A 24,965-nucleotide genomic window follows, 5' to 3' on the forward strand; every position below is an offset into this window, starting at 1 on the left:
CAAGGCAACAAACATGAAGAAGCCCATGGAACCTTTCCACATTTCCTCCCTTTTTCTTTTCATTTCACTGGAAATTTCCAACCACTCTTTCTCCCCACCTTCTGCTAGGCCACCCTTCCGTGGAAGGACACCCAATGGCAAGTCTTCCATCACATAAATTAATACAAACTTGGCCAGCAACAGCAATTATCATTGAAATGTAGATGCAACAAATTGTAATGGCCTGTGAAATTGGATGCGTGCTTCCTGCTGGAAAGTTGTATCCCTGAACCATAAATCATGACTCCTTCGATAGCCATCTCTATTTTAAGCGGAGGAAAAGATCAGGTTAATATAAAAGTAGAGTATTGGTGCAAAAAAAAATCTGTGCGAAGTTTCACATGTTCTTCTGGCATGTTAGATAAGCTGTATGATCCTCGTGTGAACTCACAGCCAGGAGACTGGAACAGCACTTGCCTATGATGCGTGGTGAATACATGGTGTGAGAGATAACGGGGAGCATGATGCATAGTTCACCTCAGAGGACTTGACCAGCTGTGCAGAGTTGCCCCACCCCCCAGCCCTGCTTGGATGCTCAGCTTGCGCTGATGAGTGGAGCAATCTTATCTAAGCCCCGTCCCTGCGGCCTGTTTGCACGCAGAGGGTTCGTATCGGGCCAAATAACCATTTAAACTATGGTTGCCAACATTTCCCATATGGTTGTCAGAGACTCCTATAGAATCAGAGGCCCACCTGGTTTTCACAACTTTATGTCAACCCTCGGGTTTATGGTTGCCTTCAAGGCATCATGTTGAGCACCTTCAATACAAATACAAATACAAATCCTGCCAAGAACTTTGATTAAACATATGGAAAGTATAATACAATAATGTTGTGGCATTACAACATTTAAACTTACCAGTGCAATGAGACAACAGGTAACGTTTTATAATCTTTGTATAATCCTTCATAATTGAACTGCATAAAGAGATATCAAACATTAAACTATGCATAAACTTTGCATATCGGATATCAGATGTAATTATTGCACACTTAAAAAGTATGCAATGTATATGTACACTATGTAAATACATATTGTTTATGTATATGTATAGGATTGTACATACTGTATAGCAGTGTAGTTTAGAAGCCTGTGAACATACTATTTTGGTCATCACAGACATCTCCATATCAGACGGTAAATTGGCCCAAGGCCGTTGTATCAGACAGCTATATGACATTAGCGTGATATGCCAGCGATATGGACTTTATTGCTGCACTCAATCCAAGATACAGTATGTACCCAGTGAGGGACACACTCTGGTCCCTCGCCCAATTTCCACTGATATCACCACACGTCAGAGTACTTTAAACATTGAAACGCTTCCCAGTTTCAGTTAACACAGCCTGACCTTACTGTACATATCACGTGTTTATCTTCGCACTTGCGAGTCTCTTGCAAGTCTCTGCCATCACACACAGCTCTGTATGGCCTGCAGTCTATACTCAGAACAGAAAAAGGGTGTATAATTATGGTCATATTTTCTCCCTTTTCCCTAACTAGTATAAATGAACAGACTCCTGGCATGGGAACACTAAATGACACATTTTCGACGTCTTTTAAGACAATTAGAGCCTGGCTTTGCTGAACTAGTCAAATGAGAATTGTTTGACTTTATGTAGCAGGTTACATTTTCTTGTGTAGTCAATTGTTATTCTCTGACATGCTTTTCTGTTTAAAAGGACATATTTGGAAAAGAAACTAGTCAATTTCCATTCAGTTATGTTTTATGTGCATTCTTTAATCACACAACTGGTAAATAATTTCATTTTATATTACAAATATTACAAATTATATCGTGCCGGTGCTATTCAGTATTTGGGTCTTGAATGAAAATGTCATACTAACTCAGTCTGAGGATATTCAGGACAGTTAGTATTTCTAGAAGCAATGTATGTTCATGACTTGCTGTAAAGGAACAAATAAATCATGAAATATAGAGCTCTACACATTTACAAAATATTTAAATGTCTGAGACGTGTTATTGTCTTTTTGGCATAGCAATACCTATACCAACTATTGGCAGTTTTCACATTGTATAACCTGTATAATGTTCTATCTGTTTGTGTTGTTCTATCTATCTATTTTGTGTTTGTTATTTTTGTTGGTTGATGACTGGAAGAGATGATTTTATCTGCATTTCAAAGACAGATTGCAGTTCACATTTTACAATCAGAGATTGTGTGGATGGTTTACCAAACGAGAGCATGGTATCGTGAGGGCCACCGGGGCCCATGTCCAGACTCAGCATCCTGCTCAATGGACTCTTCCACAGAGGATGAGACCCATTCACTCTCCCTCCCTCCCTCCCTCCCTCCTCCCTCCAGCCAGCCTGTCTAATTAGATTAGAGAGCTTTCTGGGCTGCTCTATAGCACACTGAAGAGAGAACCCTAATAAACAGGATGATGCAGGATGATGCCGCTCTTTCATCTGACTTTCCTGTGGAATATTCAAGTATCCCCACTTTGCCTCAAGCTTCAGTGTAACCTTCAGCATGCAAACTTGTGTCTGTCTTTCATTTGTGTGTGTGTGTGTGAGTGTGTGGGTGTGTATGTGTGTGTGTGTGTGTGTGTGTGTGTGTGTGTGTGTGTGTGCGTGCGTGCGTGCGTGCGTGCGTGCGTGCGTGCGTGCGTGCGTGCGTGCGTGCGTGCGTGCGTGTGTGTGTGTGTGAGAGAAAGAGAGAGAGAGAAAGAGAGAGAGAGAGAGAGAGAGAGAGAGAAAGAGAAAGAGAGAGAGCGAGAGAGAGAGAGAGAGAGAGAGGTCAATGAAAGAGTTCAAGCACGGAGCACAAAAGGGCTTCCACTTCTCTCAACTATAAAACTGGGAAGTAATATATTTCCTCAGAGTCTCCATCTTTGAACAGCACAGACCCCAACAGTGGAACCTCAACAGACTGTTCTTTACTGGGCAGTGACAGGATGCTAAATTGGCTATGAGAAGCAGCAGTCATTAAATTAGAGCTGGGAAATATCATTGTTTTGCCTTGTTTGTTATTAAATTCATTCTCATTTCAATTTAATAATGAATTAATTTTATTTTTCTATTTTTTTAGACTATAGAGGACAAATGTCTCATTGTATTAACCTGTTGTGGTACTTCATCTCCAGCAGGTAAATACTGCCACAGGCCAGGCCAGGAAAGAGGTCAACTAGAGGGGCAAAATCTTGAAAGTAAATTGCACACACACAGACACAAATAAACATGTGAGGGGGTATATACACTATTTTTTAAATCTCTTATACAATATACCATTACATTGGGTACATACGTTATCTCCCCTATGACCTAGAAGAGGCCTATAATGTCAAATGAATCAAGACATTAATGAATTAATCAGGTCAATAAAAGTATACAATTCCCTGTAATTAGGGTTTATATCTGTATGTGTCCATATAGGGTCTATCTTTGACGTTTAATAAGCGTTTACAGACATTATATAGGGATAATTGTGACCTTTTCCTCATATAAGGATGTAGTGTCATGAGGCTCATCCCTGTCATCCCTGGCCTGCCACACACAGGGAACAGCAAATAACCCATTTCCACATATACATCTCAGTCCCCATAAACATGTGCAAACATCACAAGATTGATTCATGTACCTACCTCTCTCATGTACCTATCTCTCTCATTGACTAACCTCTCTCTTTGACGTACCTCTCTCATTTTGCTGTTGCTAACCAGAGCTTTTACCTGCAATGCGAGACCTGAGAAGTCTCAAGTAAGGCATCACATTAAGAACATAACGTCTCAAGTAAGGCATCACATTAAGAACATAACGTTCGTCTCAGTGTCCTTCGTAAGGCTTTGCCCATATTGTAAGCATATGCTTTTAAGAGCACATGTGAGTATGTGCCTCGTGAACTGTACTTTTAGTGTTTTCATCAGAAAAATAGAATAATAAAAACCTGACTTGTAAAAAAAGTTTGAAAATCTATTCTCTGTATTTCTGTAGCTATTCAAAGACTCTCAATTGTACCGGATTAGACTCTGCGCCAAAGGATTTTCTACCTCAAGTAATGAGGGCAGCACTCTATCAGTGTGTGCCAAGACATTCCACCATTTGGTAGCATGTTTTCTTTTTTGGCAGCCAAACTCGTGTTCTACAACACCATGAAAAAAAACCGATTGTGGTTTCATTTATCTGTTCTCTACAGAGGGGTTTCCATCTATTTACACAGCTCAGGCCATATTGAAAAGCACCACCCTTGTTTGCTTTGTAAATCTGTATTACAGCCATGGGTGGTACTGTGTTTACACACATCACTATAAACCTTTAACGATTTTTATTTTTCATCTTACTCTACTCAACCTACTCAACCTACAAACTATAATTTATCAGTAATAACAGCATTTATTTAAATCATACTGTCATTTTCCTTCCAAAAGAGGGCAGTGTTGGGGCGAGTCTGTGCCTGGCAGATGGGCAACACCATAATAATATTAACATTAGAGTTGTTCAGGGAATTTAGCAGGAACACAAGGTCCACCTAACAGACAATGAATGACTTTCAATTCAATTTTATTATATAGGACCAAAACAATAACATAGTCTCAAGGACTTTACAGAGTCCAGGGCCTGAACCCCATCACTCATACAAAGATGGAAACATTGCAGCATGATAGGTCTAATCAGATAGTGTGTTCCATTTTGAGATTGTACTTTGTCCTATAAATATAAATTTCACCCCCAAATGCCTGCATTCCTGATTTAAAACTCTTGTGCACAATTTACCAAGGTATGTAAGGTGCCTCTGTCAGTCACTTAAGCACTTGCTAAAAACCTGACAATTACCTTTATATAAGGGTTAGAAACCTGACCATTACCTTTATATAAGGGTTAGAAACCTGACCATTACCTTCATATAAGGGTTAGAAACCTGACCATTACCTTTATATAAGGGCTAAAAACCTGACCATTACCTTTATATAAGGGTTAGAAACCTGACCATTACCTTTATATAAGGGCTAAAAACCTGACCATTACCTTTATATAAGGGTTAGAAACCTGACCATTACCTTTATATAAGGGTTAGAAACCTGACCATTACCTTTATATAAGGGTTAGAAACCTGATCATTACCTTTATATAAGGGTTAGAAACCTGACCATTACCTTTATATAAGGGCTAAAATAAATCATTCCTATCTAGCCACAAAATTGCATTGCATAATCTCTAATGAACAAAACCAATATGATGAGAACTCACTAGAGTACATACAGCTCTGCTTGAGGCAAAAGTTGTATGACCTTTGATCTTTTCTCTCTGTGGACTCTGTGGTCAAAGTGAGTTGTTTTAGTCTCCGTTGTCTGGCCCTCTAATTATGTGTCTCTCAAGAATGAGGATGGCAGTTTCTTTGAGTGGGATGTTTTCTTTTCAGAGAGCCTGGCTTGATGACTTAAGAGAGGCTTCTTTGTGTGGTTTATTGTGTATTTGTCTTTATTATTCACTTGTGCATTCATTCTTTAGCATACCAGGATAACATTTCTCAAGTCTCTGAATTTACGACCTTTACTTTAAATCTATAGAACTATGGCTAAAGAAATCAAATCTGTAACATTTCACAGAACCCCTGTCCATCATCATCTATACTATCATGAATTACATTCATCATTTCATAGTTTTCCTCCCGCTACTTATGCCTGCCATACATGCTTGATACATGTTTGAGTTAAGCCGGGTTCATTTACAGGGTTAAGTGAGTGGGTGCTCAGAGCCAGTGATTTGCCACAGATCTCACATTTTTTAAATATATGCAGACTGATGGCAGAAGTGTTTTTTCTGTATACTAGGCTTTGAAATCCTGCTGTAGCTGTCGTGGGTGGTGGTCTGTGTCTGTTGCAGTCAGTAGCCAAGCTGGGAAGGAGGGAGCTGGGGACAGCTCAAATATTTGTTTTTTTTTGTTAACTATCCATGAATATTCTCATCCCATCTCTCTTTGTACACACACTTAAACATATCAGAAGAGTTTATTTCAGATCATTCCTGCTAAATCACAAAAATAAATGATACATTTTTTTTTAGAACCTTAGATGAATGAAGGCAGCAGTGTAAACAACGTTCCTAACATATTTGTGTAGTTCTTAAAAGGGGGCGTTGCCTTATTCATACTCAAGATACCTTGGGACAAAGGACCTAGACAGTGCTTCAAAATACTTAGCTTAATGTTTTCAACAGCTGAACTTAACACTTAACTTTGTCACTTTCTGTCAAAGCTGTCAGCTTTGTCACTTAACAACAGTATTATTTGTATGGCTAACTATTATTCTTGGTATTGAATCGACGAGTTTTTGGTTTATTTACACTTCTTTAGGATCACTTAGCATGACATCACTGCATGCTGAACTACATAACCACTCATTTCATCTTAACATTAGAGATGACCAATTCTGCTCATTTTCAATGTTCAAAAGTGTATTTTGGGGTCTACTAGAATAGATTTACAGTTACACATTATTTTTCTCATACTGTACATCTCTATTCACCCTCTGTATGATCGCTCTGTTAGAGCTCCTGTGTCGTTAAAACCCTCCACTCCCAATGAGGCCAGTGTGCTCTGATTGGTCAGCTAGGCGGGCAGTAAAGATTGTGTTACAAGATTGTGTCATCTTGTAACAAAGGAAAACTGCTGAAATTCCAACGAGGCATTTTGGGTAGCTGAGTAAAAGTGGTGTGAGAGAGAAGTTAATCCCTCTGGTGTGCACTTTTTTTTTTTTTAACTTTGCAGACATGCACAAAAGGCTATATAACACACTAAAGGAAATCGAAAAGCATAACAAGTCCTCTTTAACTTTAAGATCTGTATTTTAAACGACCTTAAAGAGTTAAACCTCTGCCACAGTGGGAACACCTATACTGCTGGTCTGGATACACAGTTCTGGATCCAGATTTTCAGTATCCAATTTTTTTTTGGAAGGTGCCACCTACCAAAGCAAGTGGCTTGTAGCTACAGTACATACTGTATACTGTCCAAAACGTACAAACTTATGTTTGGATAGTACTTAATTGTGGTGACTGTGGTACCAATGTGGGGAGGTACACAAACTCAACCCAAAGACCAGAGCAGCAGAAATTATAATCAAAGCACTTATTTAAGCATTAATAATTAATGTATTTAATTCCACAGTGCATATGAGATCATTGATTTCAGCCTGGGAGTGAGCAGCAGTCACTGCTGGACCCTTAGTGCATATGGGTATGTTTGGATCAATGCGTTGGGTTTAAACTCTTAGTGCATATGGGTATGTTTGGATCAATGCGTTGGGTTTAAACTCTTAGTGCATATGGGTATGTTTGGATCAATGCGTTGGGTTTAAACTCTTAGTGCATATGGGTATGTGGGAATCAATGCGTTGGGTTTAAACTGTAGTGATAATGTGCCTGTGAGTCACACCAGGAATTAAGCAATGCAGGATCCCTTGAACCTGACAAATTCTTTCACTTTCCAGTGAGTTGTAAATGGGGCCCAATATTCTTCCTAAAAGGACTTGAAAGTGTTTAGTATGAGAACAAATTCTTGGTAACAATATGTGTTGACTCTGCAAACAGGTTCATTATTTCCTGCATCTACAGGTGGGATGGTCAAGTTATCTAAGTCATTCATCCCAGACATGAACATGTTTTGGAGGGCACGCTGACCTCTTGGGTTGTTTCCATCTGGATAATCAGTCATGTATTGATCTTGCTATTTTTGCATTTGCATGTCGAAAAACACCCAATCCTTGATATTTTTCCAATTCTCTGATCATATGGTTACAGACCAGGGCTCACAGAAAGCTCAGGAGGGAATATCGTTGTGATAAAACCAATTTTGGTCCAGAGGCCTTCACATGAACACATTAATATATTATTTTTGAAGACCTTAAAAATCATATACATATTACAGCTGTAACTATGAACATAAAATGTCTTTCTGTTATGTAACTGCCCTAAGACTTGGATCTCTTCAGACTGCATGAACAGGATTAGAAAACATTTTCCCAATGATGGTTCATTCAAATCAGATAGGCTCCAGCCTTTAAACACTTGCCACCTCAGATACTTGCCTCTTCAGGTCATCACCTTTGGAAGTCAATAACTGCAGAGAACTGCAGAGGTTAGTTTGACCTCTGCGTGCCTTTACACCTCTGATATTTCCTCTCGAGACCAATTTGTCATCTGAAAAGACAATACCAACCGAAACTACACACAAATAGCAAGTGAGAACATAACAATTCCTTGAATTAGCAGATTAGTAAAGACAGGAAAAGGTGTCAATGTGTTTATGCTCATGGCTGTGGTTAACAGGTTTAAATTGTAGCCACTGCTGCTGATGCTTTGACTACTGAAGAGATCAGATGTGCTGGTTTGTGATTAGCAGGGGCATGGGTCACTTCAGGACTTGATTGCTAGCATTACACACACACACACACACACACACACACACACACACACACACACTCACAAAGTATTCATATGTCATCAATCCTCTGGGCTAGATGAAAGAAATCAAAACCATGTGATTGGACAAGGGATTGGAGGGAAAAGGCTCGAGAGACCAACACACACTTAGCAAACCCAAAACACACATAGAATGCACTTCAGCTAACAGCGGGAAAACTCTGGGAGCCAAAAAGTGTGTGAGAAATCCCTAGGGCAGGGGGGTTGTTCCTCTTCAAGCAGAGATAACTCGCTCGTGGCCAGAGACTCACACTCTCACTGATGCAGGTTCATAATTACACAGTTCAGCCCAAACACATGATTAGGCGAAGAGACCTGGAAAATAAAAACTTTACTTGCCCTCATAAAAAAACCTTTAAATTAATTCAAATACAAAGCAGATGGGATGTTGCACTTCCAAAAAAAAAAAAACACACACACAGATCCCCGCTGGAAATGCCAAATATGAAGTCATGTTTGAATCTCTTGCTATCTATTAATAGTTGCAGCTGTAAACTATGCTGATTTGACCACCCTTCCCCTATTATCCGCCGCGCTGTAAAATACCTCTTCTAATTTGACCTTGAGAATAGTATTATTTGGCACATTTTGTACACTTGCATTTCCCCTTCTGTATGTTCTGTCTGGTGATCTCAGGGGGCATATAAGGAGATGTGGGTAATAGTTTACACACGTCCATTCACTAACTCACTTGTGTCAGTGAGAGGCAGAAAGGACAAGCCCCACTCCCATTGGATGAGGTCATGCCTGGCAAGACAAATGTGGTTCTTTTGAGTGATGATGTCATGTTAAGCAGTGTATGATGCTGAACTCTGTGCAAAGGTCTGATGATGAGGTTAAAAGTTCAAGGCTTGACCACAGCCATAGTATTTTGCATAGTATTTATGCTATAGGCCCACAGGTTATGGCTGAAGGGCTCAAAGAGAACCTCCGTTGGCCTCTAAAGGATTGCAGGATGGGACGTGGGTCATAAATGTTTGTCATGCCATGTCATAAATGTTTGAATTGTTTTTCTATTTTTATATGGCTCTCAAATAATTGATCGTTGTAGATTATAATTCTGTTTTATTTGCCTGTTACTAATGGAAGAGACTTTCCATAGAAAAGGCCAACCAACGAACCGCTTTGCTCAATCTTGTCGCCGAACGGTTAAAAGCAGAACGGGTCGAATCATTGGACGATGTGCGTGGATACAGGCTCCCAGTCTACCGTGTCTCTGGCTGCTATCGGTCCAGCACTCGTGCAGTTTTGATAGGCTAAAATTTGGCAATGCGAAAGAAGTCGTTTCATTCACGGAGCTATGGTAATCTGAAATCTTTGGCTTGCTTAGACTTCCTCCATCTGCACGTCTGTGTCAGTGCAGCGCCTCCCGTCTTCCGTCTTCCACACAACGTTGCTCCTGCACGAATCTAAAAAAAAAAAACAGTCTGACCAATGGAAGTACTTCAGGGTTGAGCCGAACGAAAGAACACCCTGTACCGAAAGAACTGACTCAGCGCACTTTTAAAGCAAGGGCGATCTTAGTGGCTACAATAAGTGGTGTGCTTTTCTTTATGATGGCCTGATTGGATAATCCAAATGTCAGTATCTAGGATACGTTTTCTTTCCTTTTTTAACACCGTGTTCTTGTTTTCCTAGTTGAAGAAATGTATTTGCGAATTGATAGCTCGAGCGCCTGGAAGAACGCCCATAGTTAGTAGTCTACTGCCCCAACCGAATGTAGTAAATCTAGACCAGGTGTCACATTAAGATGTGTGCATATATCTGCAATCCAAGTGCTTTCAGCCTACGTCAGGTAAACTACGAGTTCGGGACAAAGGACAACGGAAATTGTGGAATATAACTATGCCATCTTTCTGTATGAAGAGATGGAGCTGTGAACTGAAATGGAGGGGGGAACTTTCAGTAGTGTGTTGAGGCTCGTTTGTAGAGCTTAATCAACAGCTCTCATATATTTGATTAATGGGCACAAAAAGTTAACAGGTTTATATGTTGCCTATGAATCAGTTACTGAAATTATCAATATGTAGGAGTGTGGCATTTACATCATGCATTAGGTCACTTGACCTTCCACCTTTTTCTAAAGAGATATATTAAAAGAGGTGTTGCCCTGGGTCCAAACAGGATGGGTCCATTCGTGCATACATTAAGCTCTGTGGACAATAACAGTACTGATATTAAAAAGTCAAATAATAATATAATAAATAATATACTAAAATAAAATCAGATAATGAGATTTTGATATTCTTATATTCTTTTAATATTTTTCAAACATGCAATACAAAAATCCACATTTTTAAAAGTAGGCTCAGTTTGCAAATTTTTAATCTGAGAATTATGAATTTATAAAAAAAAAATGCACAAATGCCACTTTGGATAGTCATAAACAACATAAGCCTAACATAAATAAGTTAGTATCATTTCCTCAGTGTTTCCTTACATAGTAATATATACAAATAAACTTCAAAGTTGTACACAAACAAAAGCAGTGTAACGTCTTCTCTCCCCTCAAATATGTATGCATGTATGTATGTATGTATGTGTGTATGTATGTATGTATGTATGTGTGTATATATATATATATATATATATATATATATATATATATATCTTCTCCGATCATAGTGCCATGACATTATCAACACAAATACCCATGAATGTGATAACAATGACATATCTTTGCATTAATGCGGCTTGAAAATGTACAACCCAGTGTTAAAAGCCAATATCATTCTATATTGTGATTAATGCATGATATGAAGATGAGTTTTATTTATTTTGTTGAATGTACACATAAGTTATGTGATAAGTGCTCAGTAGGATTCTGTGTAGGATTTTGCCTTCTAGATAAAACTAATAGAATAATATAACTGGCACAAAATACATTTAGTGGGATATCCCAGTGATTTAATACTGCTATATTCTATATCAGTTATACCATAGAATATAACCTCACACCACCCTTGAACACCCAGCCCACCCCACCCCACCTTTCCAATGTGTTGAAGCTTTGGCAGAACATCATTCGCTCACAGTCATATTTAACCCCAAATAAAGTCCTTTTAGCCACCAACCATAATTTATACGTAAACAATTTTTTTTTCTTGAGCTAGGCAATGTAACCGGAGGGTTTTGGCCCCCCAAACCCTATCTTATTACCTACTTAAAAATTGCAACCCTCTCCATTTTCTTAATCACTGCACTTAAACTCATGAAATAGGCACTTTTTGATTTAAAATATTTCAACCCTGATGTCAATATACATCTAACTAATAATTACCTGAACAGGAGAACCCTCCTTTGGAAGGACCAAAACAGCAATTTGGGGAGACATTTTAAAACTGCACTGCAATTCTTCAAGTCACACACACTGTAATAAAAATTTATAATATTACAATTACACAATTTTACATCTGTATGTGCTACATATAAAACAAATATTTATACATAGGTAGTAAAAAAAAAACTGAGCAAGAGAGGACAGAATCCAATTGCACACTGCTACATCGTTTGCTTTTGAGGCAAATGTATTCCTTTGAGTGCTAAAACTTTAGTGTAAAAAATCAGTGCTTATACAAGCCCTCCCAACTTCAGGTAGGGCTTGGTGTCTTTTCCCACTGCAGTTCCCCATTGCTTCTTCAAGCACCAAAAGTGTTTTATGGAAAAGGTAGGAATTGTTAGTTCTGTGAGAAAAGGGGAAACAAATCAAAATATTGCCATCAATGAGATTATTGCATTTTTTTTCCTCCAAACAGCTACAACAGATTTGCATGTGCAGAAAACAGTTTCTAAGCTGTACACAGAGACAAAATACAGCAATGGAATGTACAGCAATGGACATTTAATTCATGTACAGTGGTCTGCCACGTCTGTCAGCCTGTCTCTGATAGTGAAATTATCACTGACCCCAAGTCAGGAGAATGCCCACTGTAGTCTACTGTTAAGACACCCAGGGCATATTTTACAGAGGATATTTTCACTGGTGCATTAACACCTCTATTTGGAACAGGCAAATAGAAGTCATAGGCTATACACTTTTTTTATAGCTTTATTGATGTCATCAGATACCATCAAAATTCCCAGTAACATTACTTGAACATTATATAATGATTATGCACTATGTAGCCCTAAGTGATTCTACACTCTGTATTCAGGTATAGGTTGCAGCTATGTAAGGTTATTGTAAAGTTGACACAAAGTTAACCGTAGGTCTGAGCCGTGAAATGATTTGATACGCTACTCTGTGGTCAACCGTTCAGCCAATTTTTACATGTTGGCCTACACAACATGTACAACTCGTCTGTAAGCCCATACTCTTGCTGAACCTAGGTATATCTATGCCTTCTCTAGTGATGCTTGGGGAAGCCAATAGGCCTACGACTGATTTGTTCTCGACTGATGATCCGTTGGAGCGTGTTCAAATGCTTATTTTTTCTAAGGTTATAAGTTAACCGATAAGTTGCTGTCAATAGAATTCTCACAAGATACTCACCTTTGAAAGCTAACGTTCATGGTTAGATCCTGGACCAGATTTGTTAGGCGTCTGTTCTACAAAATCCGTCTTGTCTCGACTACGGCTGACTTCACTGGAACTTGTGTTGGCTCTTTTACTTCGACACGCAGTTTCTATACGGGAGCAACAGAAAATGTTACTTGAACGCAACATTGTTAGAATTCCCTGTATGTGTACGGATAAGTGTCCTCGTACCACAACTTTCAAACCTGTCTTTAAATCTAACTTCATGAATAAATCAGAGAGATTCCGTAATCTCACCTTCCTATTTCAGATATTTACTTACATAGCCTACATACAGGCCACGGATAAAGTCAAATGAATGGCAGAAATCCGTGGACATTGACAATTAGGCTACAACTTGTACTGTAATACTGTGGCTGGTTATACAATGTCACGTTGTCAATTAGGCTAAGCAGTTATCTGGATAGGCTATTCAGTGTTATTGTAACTAAAGGTAGCCGGATTACATGCAGTGTGGACTTGTCAAACGTAAACAACCAGTGTATGTAGGCTATGCTATTCGTAGTATATACATTTTATGAAGTAGCTATGGATACCCTACCTTGACTTGCATGTCGTTTCCGTGATGGGTTACGCGGCTCTGAAAACCCTTGTTGACTCTGGTCAGCGTCGGTGTCCTCGGAGCGCCCTCCTCCACTCGCACACGGAGTCGGAAATGTAGTATTTAAGTCATGATTCCCGTTATGATCTACGTTGTCCGGGGAATCTGCACGTATACGGGGAGGTCTGGTGTAAAATTCGGGAACAGCTCTGCTATCTACCTCGCTCCACTCGAATTTCCCATCAGGCAGAGGTTCATTATTGGAGAAATCAAAATTCCATGTCTCAGTGGATGCTCTTGCCATCTCTTGCATTTGCTCCTTACAATCCTTCATAAACTCTTCGTGATCAACAGTTCCGAAAAGATTTCTGCAGACGGGGGCCTTGGTGTGATCAGTCGACCTAGAATCCACCCTTTCCAGCGTTGGACTTCCATTAGAAAGACGAACATTTGACATTTTCCACATATGAAAATGTCCGAAACGTCAATTTATGTAACCAATAACGTCGGAGACTACCAACACTTATTGCCACAGTAACCGTTTAAAGCCCACATTAAGGCCAATGCGTGCATGGCCAAATTATATACGAGACTGGCAAACTACATCCAGTGTGGCAATGCGTGCAGTCGCCTAGTAATCACTGAGCTTGAAAACAAAGTGCAGCTGAACAGGGCTGTCCTGTCAGTTTAGTCTCGTAGTAAGAGCGAAGAAAAACAGGCAAGTCATCTGAGTGGCCAATATGGCGATGGAAAAGGAAGCCGACTGAGAAAAATAGACTGACAGCAAAAGCTATTTAAAAAGAGAACGATAGTCATTGGATAAGAAAACAAGCACCGCCCATTTTTCTTTAAGGCGAACATTCAGACATCCAGTCAACTTCGTTCTGTTTTGATGTTGCACGACTTCTCGATCCCTCATTGCTTTGCATTTATTGTTTTTCTTTGGTCCACAGACAGGCTCAGATTCGAAACCAAATGTCTTTATGTACTGAAGTTTCTTTCCCACGGAATCCACATGCGTTGCAGTTTGCCAATTCACTTTTAAATTCCTCTCATTAGCAGTCTTTGTCACCAAAGTTTCAAATTAAACTATTCACTCCTCCCCTCTCACGGCTAAAAAAAAGTGTAGTAGTAGGCTAGTTTCTTGAGCTATGTCTGACCATGAAATCGTATGATGCAGAGCTTCCTTCAAGAACGCAATTGGCCTGTAAATGAAAGGGGCAACACCACAACACCAAGGTATTATGTCTTCACCTTGCTCACCTTTGTTCCACATGTAATCTCACCAGCACAGTCGTCGGGCTATGTCATAGTTGGCAACAATCTTATCAATGACAAAGTATGTAGAAGTATTGACGACTACTCACAGGCCTACAAACATCCACCTGAGACACATTTAGTCTTACAATTCATCAAATAATAAGTGAGAGTCTGCAATTCAGGAGTCATTAAATGTTTTAATTTTTAACATTGTGTGACATGCATTTCCATTCCAAATTATTAATAAAATTACAGACATGTTGCTAAATACTGTGAACAAGCAGCTTTCTTTAGACTTGTTAAAGCATTTCAGCTGTTTCTCTTTAATAATACCTGGACATCTCTGGGTGTACCTGTCAATATTTACTCAGGCAGCTATAACCACGGATGTATGACTACATAAGCAGGTCTATAATCAGCAAGCACGCCTCTACTGCCATCCAGTGGTTTAATGCACACGAACCAAAATATTTCACACCTTGATCCACTACATTTTTGGAGGGAAATACTCCTCCATGACACTCTCATGGAACATATAGGCAAACTGAGAAATGCAGTTCAATAATCCCACAATGATATGATTTTAAATATGATTTCAACTTTATTGAGACTTTCTCTACATACATATTTACATTTTCCAGTCAACACATGTATGTGTCTGTGCTGGTAATGGTAGACAACCTTTTTATTATATTTGCACCCCAAATCATCAAAATATCAAATCACTCAGTAAAAGATCAAAACTCTGTCACATAATGTTTGGGCTACAGCTCATCAATGTGAGATTACATTAATTGTAAATGTCAACAACAACCTATACATAAGTTTAATCAAATAATGAATAACCTTGACGGTCCCATACACTACATTAGTATGGCCCTTTGCTGATGATGATTCGTGTCCTGTGGAAGTCACCTGAATGTTTCTATCTGAAGATTAGTGTTTATCAGAGCAGATACCCCCATATCAGAGCAGATACCCCCATATCAGAGCAGGAGACCAAGGCCATTCTGGAGACAAAGTCTGCTGCCATTTTGTGACCTGTCCGGTAAGGAAGAGAGAGGAATGTTATACAGACATCGGTTCAGGGTTAAAACTAAATGATACACCTTCTTTTCACTTTCAAGCACTTTCATGTCAGAGATGTATTCACTCAACTCTGTAAACACTTAATAGCATGCATTTTTTGTTTCCTTTTAAGAAATGACATTTGATCAAGTGAACAAAACAAAAATAGCAACTTCAACTTCATTCTATTTTGTGCGCCAGCATCATGATGAAACATTGGCTCTCTGGTAGACATTCATCAGTCTTATGCATCTTATCTTATCTACCTTCTGTACATCTCCACCACATATTCCATTATCAGGACTGAATAGCTTGAATGGACTAAGTTTGGCTAGCCATATTGGCCTTATAAAAGTATTTTTAAAATGAGTTTTGATAAGACACCAAACAGGAGGTGAATAATATCTATGGAACTTCTGGGTGTATTGACTTGTCAGCATGTTCTTCAGGTGTATATTGGTGTGGGTTTCACCCCCCGCCAAATTCATAGAGGCATCACTTCATATTTGGAAAGCAGGCCTGAAGTGATGTCATATGTTTGCTGCTGCCTGTCCAGCATGGGTTTGTAGTGCAAGTAAACACTTGTTCTTTCCGCAGTTTTTGTGCATGACAGAATGACGGATTGGAGAGTCTACATATTGTACCTTTAAAACATTGAGTAATTAGAGCAATAGCAACCAAAATTACTTCGCTTTTCAAATCTAAGCAATCTAATTATGAACACAGGTGAAAAACGTATTTTTATCTGCATCAATACCTTTGAGGGAACACGTACGTAGGCTACAACCTCCTTGTTGAGTCTATGTGTGAAGAGGTGCTTTCTTTTTCGCCAGTTCAACCTGAATCTGTTGTGGGAACTGGTCCAGATTTTCTCTCACACATGGCAGACAAAATCGCCTGGTGTAAAACAGACTGCACTCCTGAAAGCACACAGATATGACATGAAGTAGGTTTACTCTGAGATGATATAGGCTACTGACTAACGTTACATGAAAAAAATGACACACCACACCATCATAATCAAGAGTAAGAAAACGGTCTCGCAAATGATTAAAATCAAAGGAGCATACCGTCCCGACGCAAACCACCTTACTGCACACGGTGCAACTCGAGCCCAAAACGATAAACTTTTCTCTGTCAGGGCTGAAAGGATCCTTCAACACATATGATTCTTCCAAGAGCCTAGATAAGATCAACAAGGGTGAAGGAGGGATGAATTATAGACGGAGATGTGCAGAGGCATTCAAAGATTTAAGTTGGCAGTAAATGTATGGTTTAACCTACACTATGGCTCTTGTGTTGGGAGGTTTCTGACCGAAGTATGTGAACGGCGTTGACAGGCTACAAGTTTCACAAGTAAATATAGCACCTCCTTCAACCCTTGTCTCCATTTTATTGTTTAAGTATAATCAAAGGCTATTGAAAAAATACCAAATTAAGAAGCCTTCTTATATCAAGTAGTGCTGCCCCAACAATTTCGTACTGATCGATGCCACAGTCTAGCAACTTCGATTTTAACACAGGCGCGTCGTTCGGTCATCCACCGGATGAAGCTACGGCAAGTCAAGGGGAACAACCCTATTCATTTCGCGTGGTTTTCACTCAAGTGGTTTGGTTCATTTGAACGCTCCTCTGTGGCAGGAACATTGTTAAACTATCAGTTTAAACACTGCCGGTTTTTAATAACAATCTACCACATTTGTCATTCAAATCCACGTTTTACCCAATTTCCACAATAATAACAGGTAATAACAGGGTTACCCAAGGATGACCAAATACTGTCAATCACCGCTGCAGCCAATGACCAATGCATACATTTATTTTTATATGTGGAGTGAGGAAAAAAGTGTAAACCTTAAGTAAATACTTAAGCCTAACCTCCACAAATGTTTATATTGCCTAGGCCACAATGGAAAAACCTAATTTAACAAGGTTTAGTTTTAAATTATGTTCAGCCTACACAACATGGTCAATTGCTTTGTATGGCTTTAACATTCACAACTTTCGTTGTAGTAGACGGGCACTGCTGATGAGCATAGACCAAATTGCTACAAAGGCCTAGCGTTAATTGAATTGAGTGGCCCTTGGCGAGTGTACTGAATATACAGATAAGCACAACATGTTTTCCCTCAAGAAAGATGTTCTACTCCGGATTCAGCTAATTTATCAATATGAATGGCCCCAAATGGAAAATCTTAAATCTGGTATGCACAGAAATTGTTCTGCCATAAGCCTATGTTGGCTTTCAAATGATAGCCTGCTGCTTCCGCTCTATCACTACCTCAACTACTTCCACAAACTGTCTGGAAAACCATCAGTGAAACAATTGAGGAACTGTATACAGTATATTATAATTTCCAAAAAATGCACACAAGATGATACATCAAAGATGTTTTAATGATCACAGCACCAATATTACAGTCATATTACTTTCAACTATTTGCACTGTGACTCTTCTTTCCTCTAACACAGGACCACTAAGGCAGGGGCCAACCTGAGGTTTTAATATACCAATAATCCCTGATAATAAAGGTATACAATTGTTGTAATTAAAATGCAAACATATTGTTAGAACTTTATACAAATTGCATGATTTTTTTCCAGTGAATGAAACCATTTAGAAAACATAACATCAGGGGCTACACGTTGGGGAAAAAATACAGTATCATATAAAACCTTGTTAGCCTATGTTTAGATTATGTTTGCCTTTATTTATGTTGCTGATTTATTTATTTATTAGCCGAATGGTAGGAAGATAAAATATGACAATATAAAACATATCTATTTTATTTACATTTACTAATTACCCAAATATTCTAAACAATAATTATAATAGTACTTTCACAGTTATATCACAACATTTTATATCCTACAAAAACAGAGTTGTGTTCTTGGAGTGACATCTGACATTTTAACATCAGGTTGGCAATATGTGTTAAACAGAATTATTGTTGAACACAAGTATGACTTCTACTATTATTCATAGTTGGACACAAATGTATAAAAAAGGCCTAGCACTGATCAGAAGTGACAAATGTTACATGTCAAGAACCTGTCAACCTAACATAACGATCACCAAAAAGTCCCTTTTTCAGATCTGAACATTAAAACATTAAAAGCCAGTCTCCATATTATTATCAACAAGCATAAATAATCCTTGATCGATGCATCTTTTTGGAGTGATACAATAGCTGCTTTTACTATTTCCTGATGACGTTATTTCCATTATTTTAACAAAGTGAGGTAAAAGTTGGTAAAAGGCTAAAGCTAGTTAATGTTAAAAACACAATGAAACATGGAAAAATATCTTGTCTAAAATGGATGATTGAAAACAATCCCACTAAGGAGACCGTTCCTTATCCTTCACATAATATTATTCAGTCAAATATTTGTTGATATTTTTCGACCCTACCTGTTTTTCATTGGCCTACTCATCAGAAGTGCTTTCTGTGCTTTTCAATCCTGTAAGTGAAGCTGCTTCATAAGAAAAGGCACAGTGTTTTAGCTTAAACTGCAGACGTTTAGCTGGTGTCCACAATACTGGGTTGAAACAAGATATTGTACCACTAGGGAAGTTGAAACTGCTTCTTTCACTGGTGGTTAAACCAGGCAAATGTGTTCATGTGATCCCAGCAAATATTGTATATGACCCCTGCTGTCACTTGGATATTCTCACAGGCACAAAAGTAAAAAATGTACATAGGCCTAAATAAAAATCTGAATCTGTTACGGCCGGAATCACTCCTCTAAGCAGCTATTCTCTGACCTCCAATCAACACTGACTGTGGTTATATTAAGGCAGCTGTTCATCACACTCTCCCTCGCCCCCCCACCACCATCCATGACCCCCCCACACCTTAGATTGTTCTCCACAAACCCACTGAGCCAAGGGCACAGAAAGTCCTCCCAGAATCCCCCTCTGAGATTTAGGACCATGCTTAGTACATGTCGCTGTAAATCTCCTGAAGCAGCGGGTGCAATGAGGCATCTTCTGTCTTCTTAATCTCCTGTACTAGAAAAGCATGCTCGGTCACAAGCTGCCTAAGGTCGGCCAGTTTCTGCAACAGCTTGGGGAAAAGGAATGGGCAATCTGGGTGGTTGGCCAGTAGATGGAGCCTCAGTGCATGAATAATAGTCTCCTGCATGCACTCAATATGAGACCCGTTCCCCAGGCCTGGTCTGTCTAAGAGGACAAACAGAGAATATACATGTTGAGAGATGACGACAAAGTACTTGATACTTGATATACTGAAGTATTGATTGAAGTAGTGAAGTATACTCTATGTATATTGTAAATTGTAAGTATACTGAAGTATTGAAGTAAAGTACACTATCTTTATATTGACAGTTAATGGTCCACAGATCAAACACAAACCACACTTAAATGAGATCCCGTCAAATGTTTTTGAGGTTAATTGTTTTCATCACCTTGAGATGTACAAGTTTGTCGTAGTGCATTTAATCATTTGCTCATTGGGCTAGGTGTAATACCTCCACAACAGATGATGGCAGCCACAAATAAAGCCAGGTCACTGTCATCCAGCTCCAGGGCGTTGAACTTCACGGCGAACTGGAACTTGGGCTCCATCATGTCGCTAAAAGGCCGGCGCAAGCTCTTGAGGAACTCACGGGTGATGAAGCCGCGGCCCTGTGCCACCAGCAGCCCGTCCTTGTTCATGCAGGAGGCCAGCAGAGCAAAGATTGCCTCGTGTACGCCGTACTTCAGCAAGGTCACCTGATCATTCAGGTGGAGCTCCGGGAAGCCTGGCACTGCCTTGGCAAACTCGGTGAGCTCGGTCACCGTCTCCACGGACGTGCGCTGGCTGCAGTGGAAGAGCCGGCCCTCGGCCTCGCGCTGCAGAAGGCTGGCAGCCTCTACACTGCCTCCAAACAGCTGGATCAGCAACGTGTTCTCTGCCAGCTGCAGAGTCTGCAAGTCATGGATGACAAAAGGCTTCCAAAAGAAAAAGAAGAAAAGAATTAGGATAATGAAATGGGAAACGAGGTTGTTCAAGTTTATGAGATTGTGAGCATGTTTGTGAGAGTTGAGGTGAGGTAGAGGAACTCTTTAGCTGCCATTAGATTATACTTAAAAATGTATATATATATCTCACTAAAGTGATATTTGGGAGAAATGTGTGCTCCGTGTTGCCAAAGCCTGTATAAGACAAACAGCGACAGACTTACAAGTATTAAAGTATGTGTGTAATAGAGGACTACTCACCGGTGTACTGGTCTTGCCAGTCAGAAAGCCTCTGGCTTTGGCTTTATTCATGGGGAAGTGCTTCAAGTAAGCCTCGTGGAGCTGCCGAACTAGAGCCTTGGTATCGGCCAGCTGAGGCTCCACGTACTGCTTCTCTCCCGTCTCTAGCTCAGCTTTCAATTTCAGCTTCTCTGATTGGGGCATACGCCCAAAACGGATGGCTAAAATAAACCACAGGGCAGATGTATGATTTAGTGATCGCTTCCTGATGTTACTCAAGTTACAACATGCGTTCTGACAGTATGTCGTTCGGAGTGGTGTTCCTGTTGTTGTATGGACAGTAATGCACTCTGTTCCAGGTTCAGTCTTTGTGGAATCTTCTTACCTTAGCTCAAGCTTAGTCTAGTGAGTTTAACTGATTGTAGAAAGAATGAGTAAATAAAACTAAATTGCCTGTAGATATAGGGGTCAAGGCTAGTTATTAGAGTAAAACATTAGGCTTTTGACATTTGTCCTTGACCACACACATAGACACACAGAAACATTTGAGCCCTGGATGAGATATTGAGGTTAAAGTCTGCGAAATGCACATGTCCACCGCCACGTCAGCAGGGTCATGTGGATTAGCTGATGTCACAGTGAAAACAAACAGACAATTCTCATTGTGTGCACCACAGGAACAGAGGATACACTTCAAAGCATTCAATTTGGAACCATTAAGTATGAAATCACATTCTGTCAATGAAACACCCTGCCACCAGGATCTACATTTATAAGTAGACATTTAATAGATTTAATAGATAGAAAAAAAGCTCTTCGGTTCCGTCCAGCTTGCAGCTAAATGCATATTTTGTGAAATTTGTTTAGACAAAATCTGTCTTGGATTTGACTGCATACAGTTCATAACCAAAGTTTATATTTACTAGAAAGACATAACCAGCTGAAAATGTCAACTTTTACATTGCTTACCATTGTGGGACATGCCAACTGACAGGCACTTGTTGAATCGGCAGTACTGACACTTGTTACGGTTTTTCTTCTGGATCTTGCAAGTTCGCTCGCATTTGTCATACTCTAACTTGAGGCGTATGGTCCTCCTGAAGAATCCCTGGAAACCATGAGAGGAGAGAGAAGGGAGCACAGGGTTACTATGGAAACCACGAGAGGAGAGAAGGGAGCACAGAGTTACTATGCAGCGACGCCAGCTATTGCTACAGTGCTGATTTTCGTTGGCAGAAGTAAAAGGTGAGATAAGTTTAAATGTAAACCTCTACAACAACACTACATAAGAGGAACACCTGCTAACAAAGAGGAGATCTACTTCTGTCTCGGTTAAAAGCACAAAATGCTGTGCAAACACTAGGGCTATGCACACTTGTGTCAATATTGAACATAACATTATATTATATTTTACTAATGAAGTAACATCCACCATACAGAGGTGATAATGAATTTGCCCTATTTCAATCCTGGACTGGCACCCCTCTGATTCAGAACAAGTTCAAAGGCTTATATATTTGTCTGTGTGCCTCTACCGTAAATATAACACTCACATGATGTCAAAAGGAAACTCAAAATCCACGTTGTAAATAAACATATGATCATGTCCATCAACCGCCCCGCACCCCCCCACCCCACACACACATACAACCCACCCGACCTTTTAAGGTAAAGGCAGCTATTGATAAGTATGCAAAGTATCAGCATTCCAAGCACCTCTGTCACATAGCCCTCCTGAGAGCTGTCCAACACATGCCTGAAGATGGAAACATACATAAAACACTCTATCCTCCTGTCGTCATGTTCAAACCCTTTCAGAAGACCATCTCCACCACTTCTGAAAGCTGAAGATAAATAGAAGTTATCAGAGTGCAGAAATGCGAAGATGACAGAGAAGGCGGAGGCAATCATCTCAACACATTAGTGTTGAAATGTGCCATTTTCAAGTCAGCAATTCTGTCACAATGCTTAACTGTAATTATATAAATATGAATATGTATATACATATACACATATACATTCACCAAAATGTATGAAAAATGTAAAATGTCTTTGCTTAAGGTCAGAATTTATAAAGCAAATGCTTTGACTCTTTCCCCTTACGTCCCAGAAAAGAATGCAAGGGATGAATGCACTTCCAGAGGTTGGAGGCCTCAGGTCACAGAAGTTCTGCAGAAGACAGGGGGAGTTGAACCGAACCAGCCAATGAAAACCCCTCGCTACCCAGTCTCTGGAGAAACACTGCATGGGTTTCCTCACAGGAATTTCCAACCATTTTTTTATTGACAGTTTTATGACCCTCAACATATTTCTTTTCCACAGCAAATAGGTAGATGGAAATTGTTTTGATATGACCTCCCTATCCATAGCAGGGGGGGGGGGGGGGTGATATGACCTCCCTATCCATAGCAGTGTGTGTGTGTGTGTGTGTGTGGGGGGGGGGGGGGGGGGGGGGTTGATATGACCTCCCTATCCATAGCAGTGTGTTTGTGTGTGTATGTATGTGTGTGTGGGGGGGGGGAGGGGTTGATATGACCTCCCTATCCATAGCAGTGTGTTTGTGTGTGTGTGTGTGTGTGTGTGTGTGTGTGTGTGGGGGGGGTTGATATGACCTCCATGTCCATAGCAGTGGGGCGGGGGGGGGGGGGATTAACGCAGCGTCAGTGAGGGTGAGAGAAGTCACATGGTGATGATTCACCTCTTTGTGGGAACCCAACATCAGTTCAGTCTGTGTTGGATGGGTTCCAAGCAGGGTAGAGGTCAAAGAGTGGGAGGGAACCCAGAGGCATGTGTGTCCTTCACATGACATTCTAGCAAGCGGGATGGTCCGCTCCCCTGTGGGTGGATGGGTGAGCGTGTGTATTTGGGTGAGTATTCTAACCTTGCATCCCTCACATGCGTGCACCCCATAGTGGAATCCTGACGCACGATCAGCACAAACACGACACTCCAGGTTTAGAGGGTTCGAGGAAACCTCACTTCCTGTCCCTGCACCACACACCCCAGAGGATGGGCTGGACGCTGGTGTTAGAAAATCTGAGGAGTAAGCAGAAATACAGAGGCAATCATCAGAATCAATGTACACATACCGTAGATATTTACACTAGGGTTACCATCAGAACCAATGTACACATACCATAGATATTTACACTAGGGTTACCATCAGAACCAATGTACACATACCGTAGATATTTACACTAGGGGTACCATCAGAACCAATGTACACATACCATAGATATACAACATATTGAAAAGTTCCTGACTAATTCAATGCTGTACCTCTGTGTAAAACCCAAAACTTCAACACGAAACAATGACTGAGATCTGAGGATACTGGATCCTCTCATCAATAAAATAATAATATAATGTAATTGCATCACACACTGTAGCATATTACTCTAGGAAATTGGCAAAGGGGTAATTATGATGTTTGAGTGGAATAGGAACTCTTTCCCCATCTTTGTGTGAAAGAGTGCCCACAGTCATGTCAAGACAGTCTAAATCTCTTTGTAGATGTGCTAGGACGTCAAAAATCTACCACTGGTACAAAACAAGCCATATGGGAATCCAGAAGTTAAAATCATTAGAGAAGTATTCTCAAGACATTTGACTCTTCAGGACTCTTCAGGATATGAGTGGATCTGTCAGCAGCAAGGTCACCTAGTGCAGTGGAACACTCTGATCCTGTACTTGAAGACTTGTGTTCATGGACATCAAAGCTGTTGAACGTGTCCTCTTCAATGGACTGAGAGAGATCTTCCAGCTCCTCCATGTCCTGGATCAGGTCCCCACACAGAGGACTGCCCAGGACGGAGTCTCCCACAGGAGAGGACGGGCTGTAGGGGCTTGGCATGTCTACCATGGTGGTGGACCATG

General features: G+C 40.1%; 3 protein-coding genes across 3 annotated transcripts; all 3 read right to left on the minus strand.

Moving 5' to 3' along the window:
* Window positions 1-10,722: 10,722 nt before the first annotated feature.
* cdkn1ba (cyclin-dependent kinase inhibitor 1Ba) lies at window positions 10,723-14,314 on the minus strand. The gene is made up of 3 exons (XM_042706930.1): window positions 13,559-14,314; window positions 12,973-13,106; window positions 10,723-12,163 (listed from the first exon to the last, which is right to left on the minus strand). Exons 1-2 carry the CDS (start codon window positions 14,022-14,024, stop codon window positions 12,982-12,984), a joined length of 591 nt encoding a protein of 196 aa, XP_042562864.1. The 5' UTR covers window positions 14,025-14,314; the 3' UTR covers window positions 10,723-12,163; window positions 12,973-12,981.
* A 1,082-nt stretch (window positions 14,315-15,396) lies between these two features.
* On the minus strand, window positions 15,397-17,449 carry cdpf1 (cysteine rich DPF motif domain containing 1). Its single transcript, XM_042706931.1, has 4 exons — window positions 17,171-17,449; window positions 16,957-17,068; window positions 16,644-16,806; window positions 15,397-15,859 (listed from the first exon to the last, which is right to left on the minus strand). Exons 1-3 carry the CDS (start codon window positions 17,275-17,277, stop codon window positions 16,687-16,689), a joined length of 339 nt encoding a protein of 112 aa, XP_042562865.1. The 5' UTR covers window positions 17,278-17,449; the 3' UTR covers window positions 15,397-15,859; window positions 16,644-16,686.
* Window positions 17,450-18,265: 816 nt separating this feature from the next.
* pparaa (peroxisome proliferator-activated receptor alpha a) lies at window positions 18,266-24,959 on the minus strand. Its single transcript, XM_042706932.1, has 6 exons — window positions 24,750-24,959; window positions 23,971-24,125; window positions 22,059-22,197; window positions 21,111-21,310; window positions 20,378-20,840; window positions 18,266-20,069 (listed from the first exon to the last, which is right to left on the minus strand). Exons 1-6 carry the CDS (start codon window positions 24,949-24,951, stop codon window positions 19,825-19,827), a joined length of 1,404 nt encoding a protein of 467 aa, XP_042562866.1. The 5' UTR covers window positions 24,952-24,959; the 3' UTR covers window positions 18,266-19,824.
* Between the last annotated feature and the right edge of the window lie 6 nt (window positions 24,960-24,965).

The sequence above is a fragment of the Clupea harengus genome, unplaced genomic scaffold (assembly GCF_900700415.2).
Source record: "Clupea harengus unplaced genomic scaffold, Ch_v2.0.2, whole genome shotgun sequence".
Classification (NCBI taxonomy): Eukaryota; Metazoa; Chordata; class Actinopteri; order Clupeiformes; family Clupeidae; genus Clupea; species Clupea harengus.

Bases quoted from the DNA above. Each gene is read 5' to 3' on its own strand.
- pparaa (XM_042706932.1), bottom strand. From the start codon at position 24,951: ATGGTAGACATGCCAAGCCCCTACAGCCCGTCCTCTCCTGTGGGAGAC. The intron at 24,126-24,749 runs GTGACCTTGCTG...CTTACTCCTCAG, and splicing joins AGAGTGTTCCACTGCACTAG to ATTTTCTAACACCAGCGTCC. The intron at 20,841-21,110 runs GTGAGTAGTCCT...TTCTTTTGGAAG, and splicing joins CTGGCAAGACCAGTACACCG to CCTTTTGTCATCCATGACTT.
- cdkn1ba (XM_042706930.1), bottom strand. From the start codon at position 14,024: ATGTGGAAAATGTCAAATGTTCGTCTTTCTAATGGAAGTCCAACGCTG. The intron at 13,107-13,558 runs GTAGGGTATCCA...GCTCCCGTATAG, and splicing joins GAAACGACATGCAAGTCAAG to AAACTGCGTGTCGAAGTAAA.
- cdpf1 (XM_042706931.1), bottom strand. From the start codon at position 17,277: ATGGAGACAAGGGTTGAAGGAGGTGCTATATTTACTTGTGAAACTTGT. The intron at 17,069-17,170 runs GTAGGTTAAACC...GATCTTATCTAG, and splicing joins CCCAACACAAGAGCCATAGT to GCTCTTGGAAGAATCATATG. The intron at 16,807-16,956 runs GTATGCTCCTTT...GTGTGCTTTCAG, and splicing joins AGGTGGTTTGCGTCGGGACG to GAGTGCAGTCTGTTTTACAC.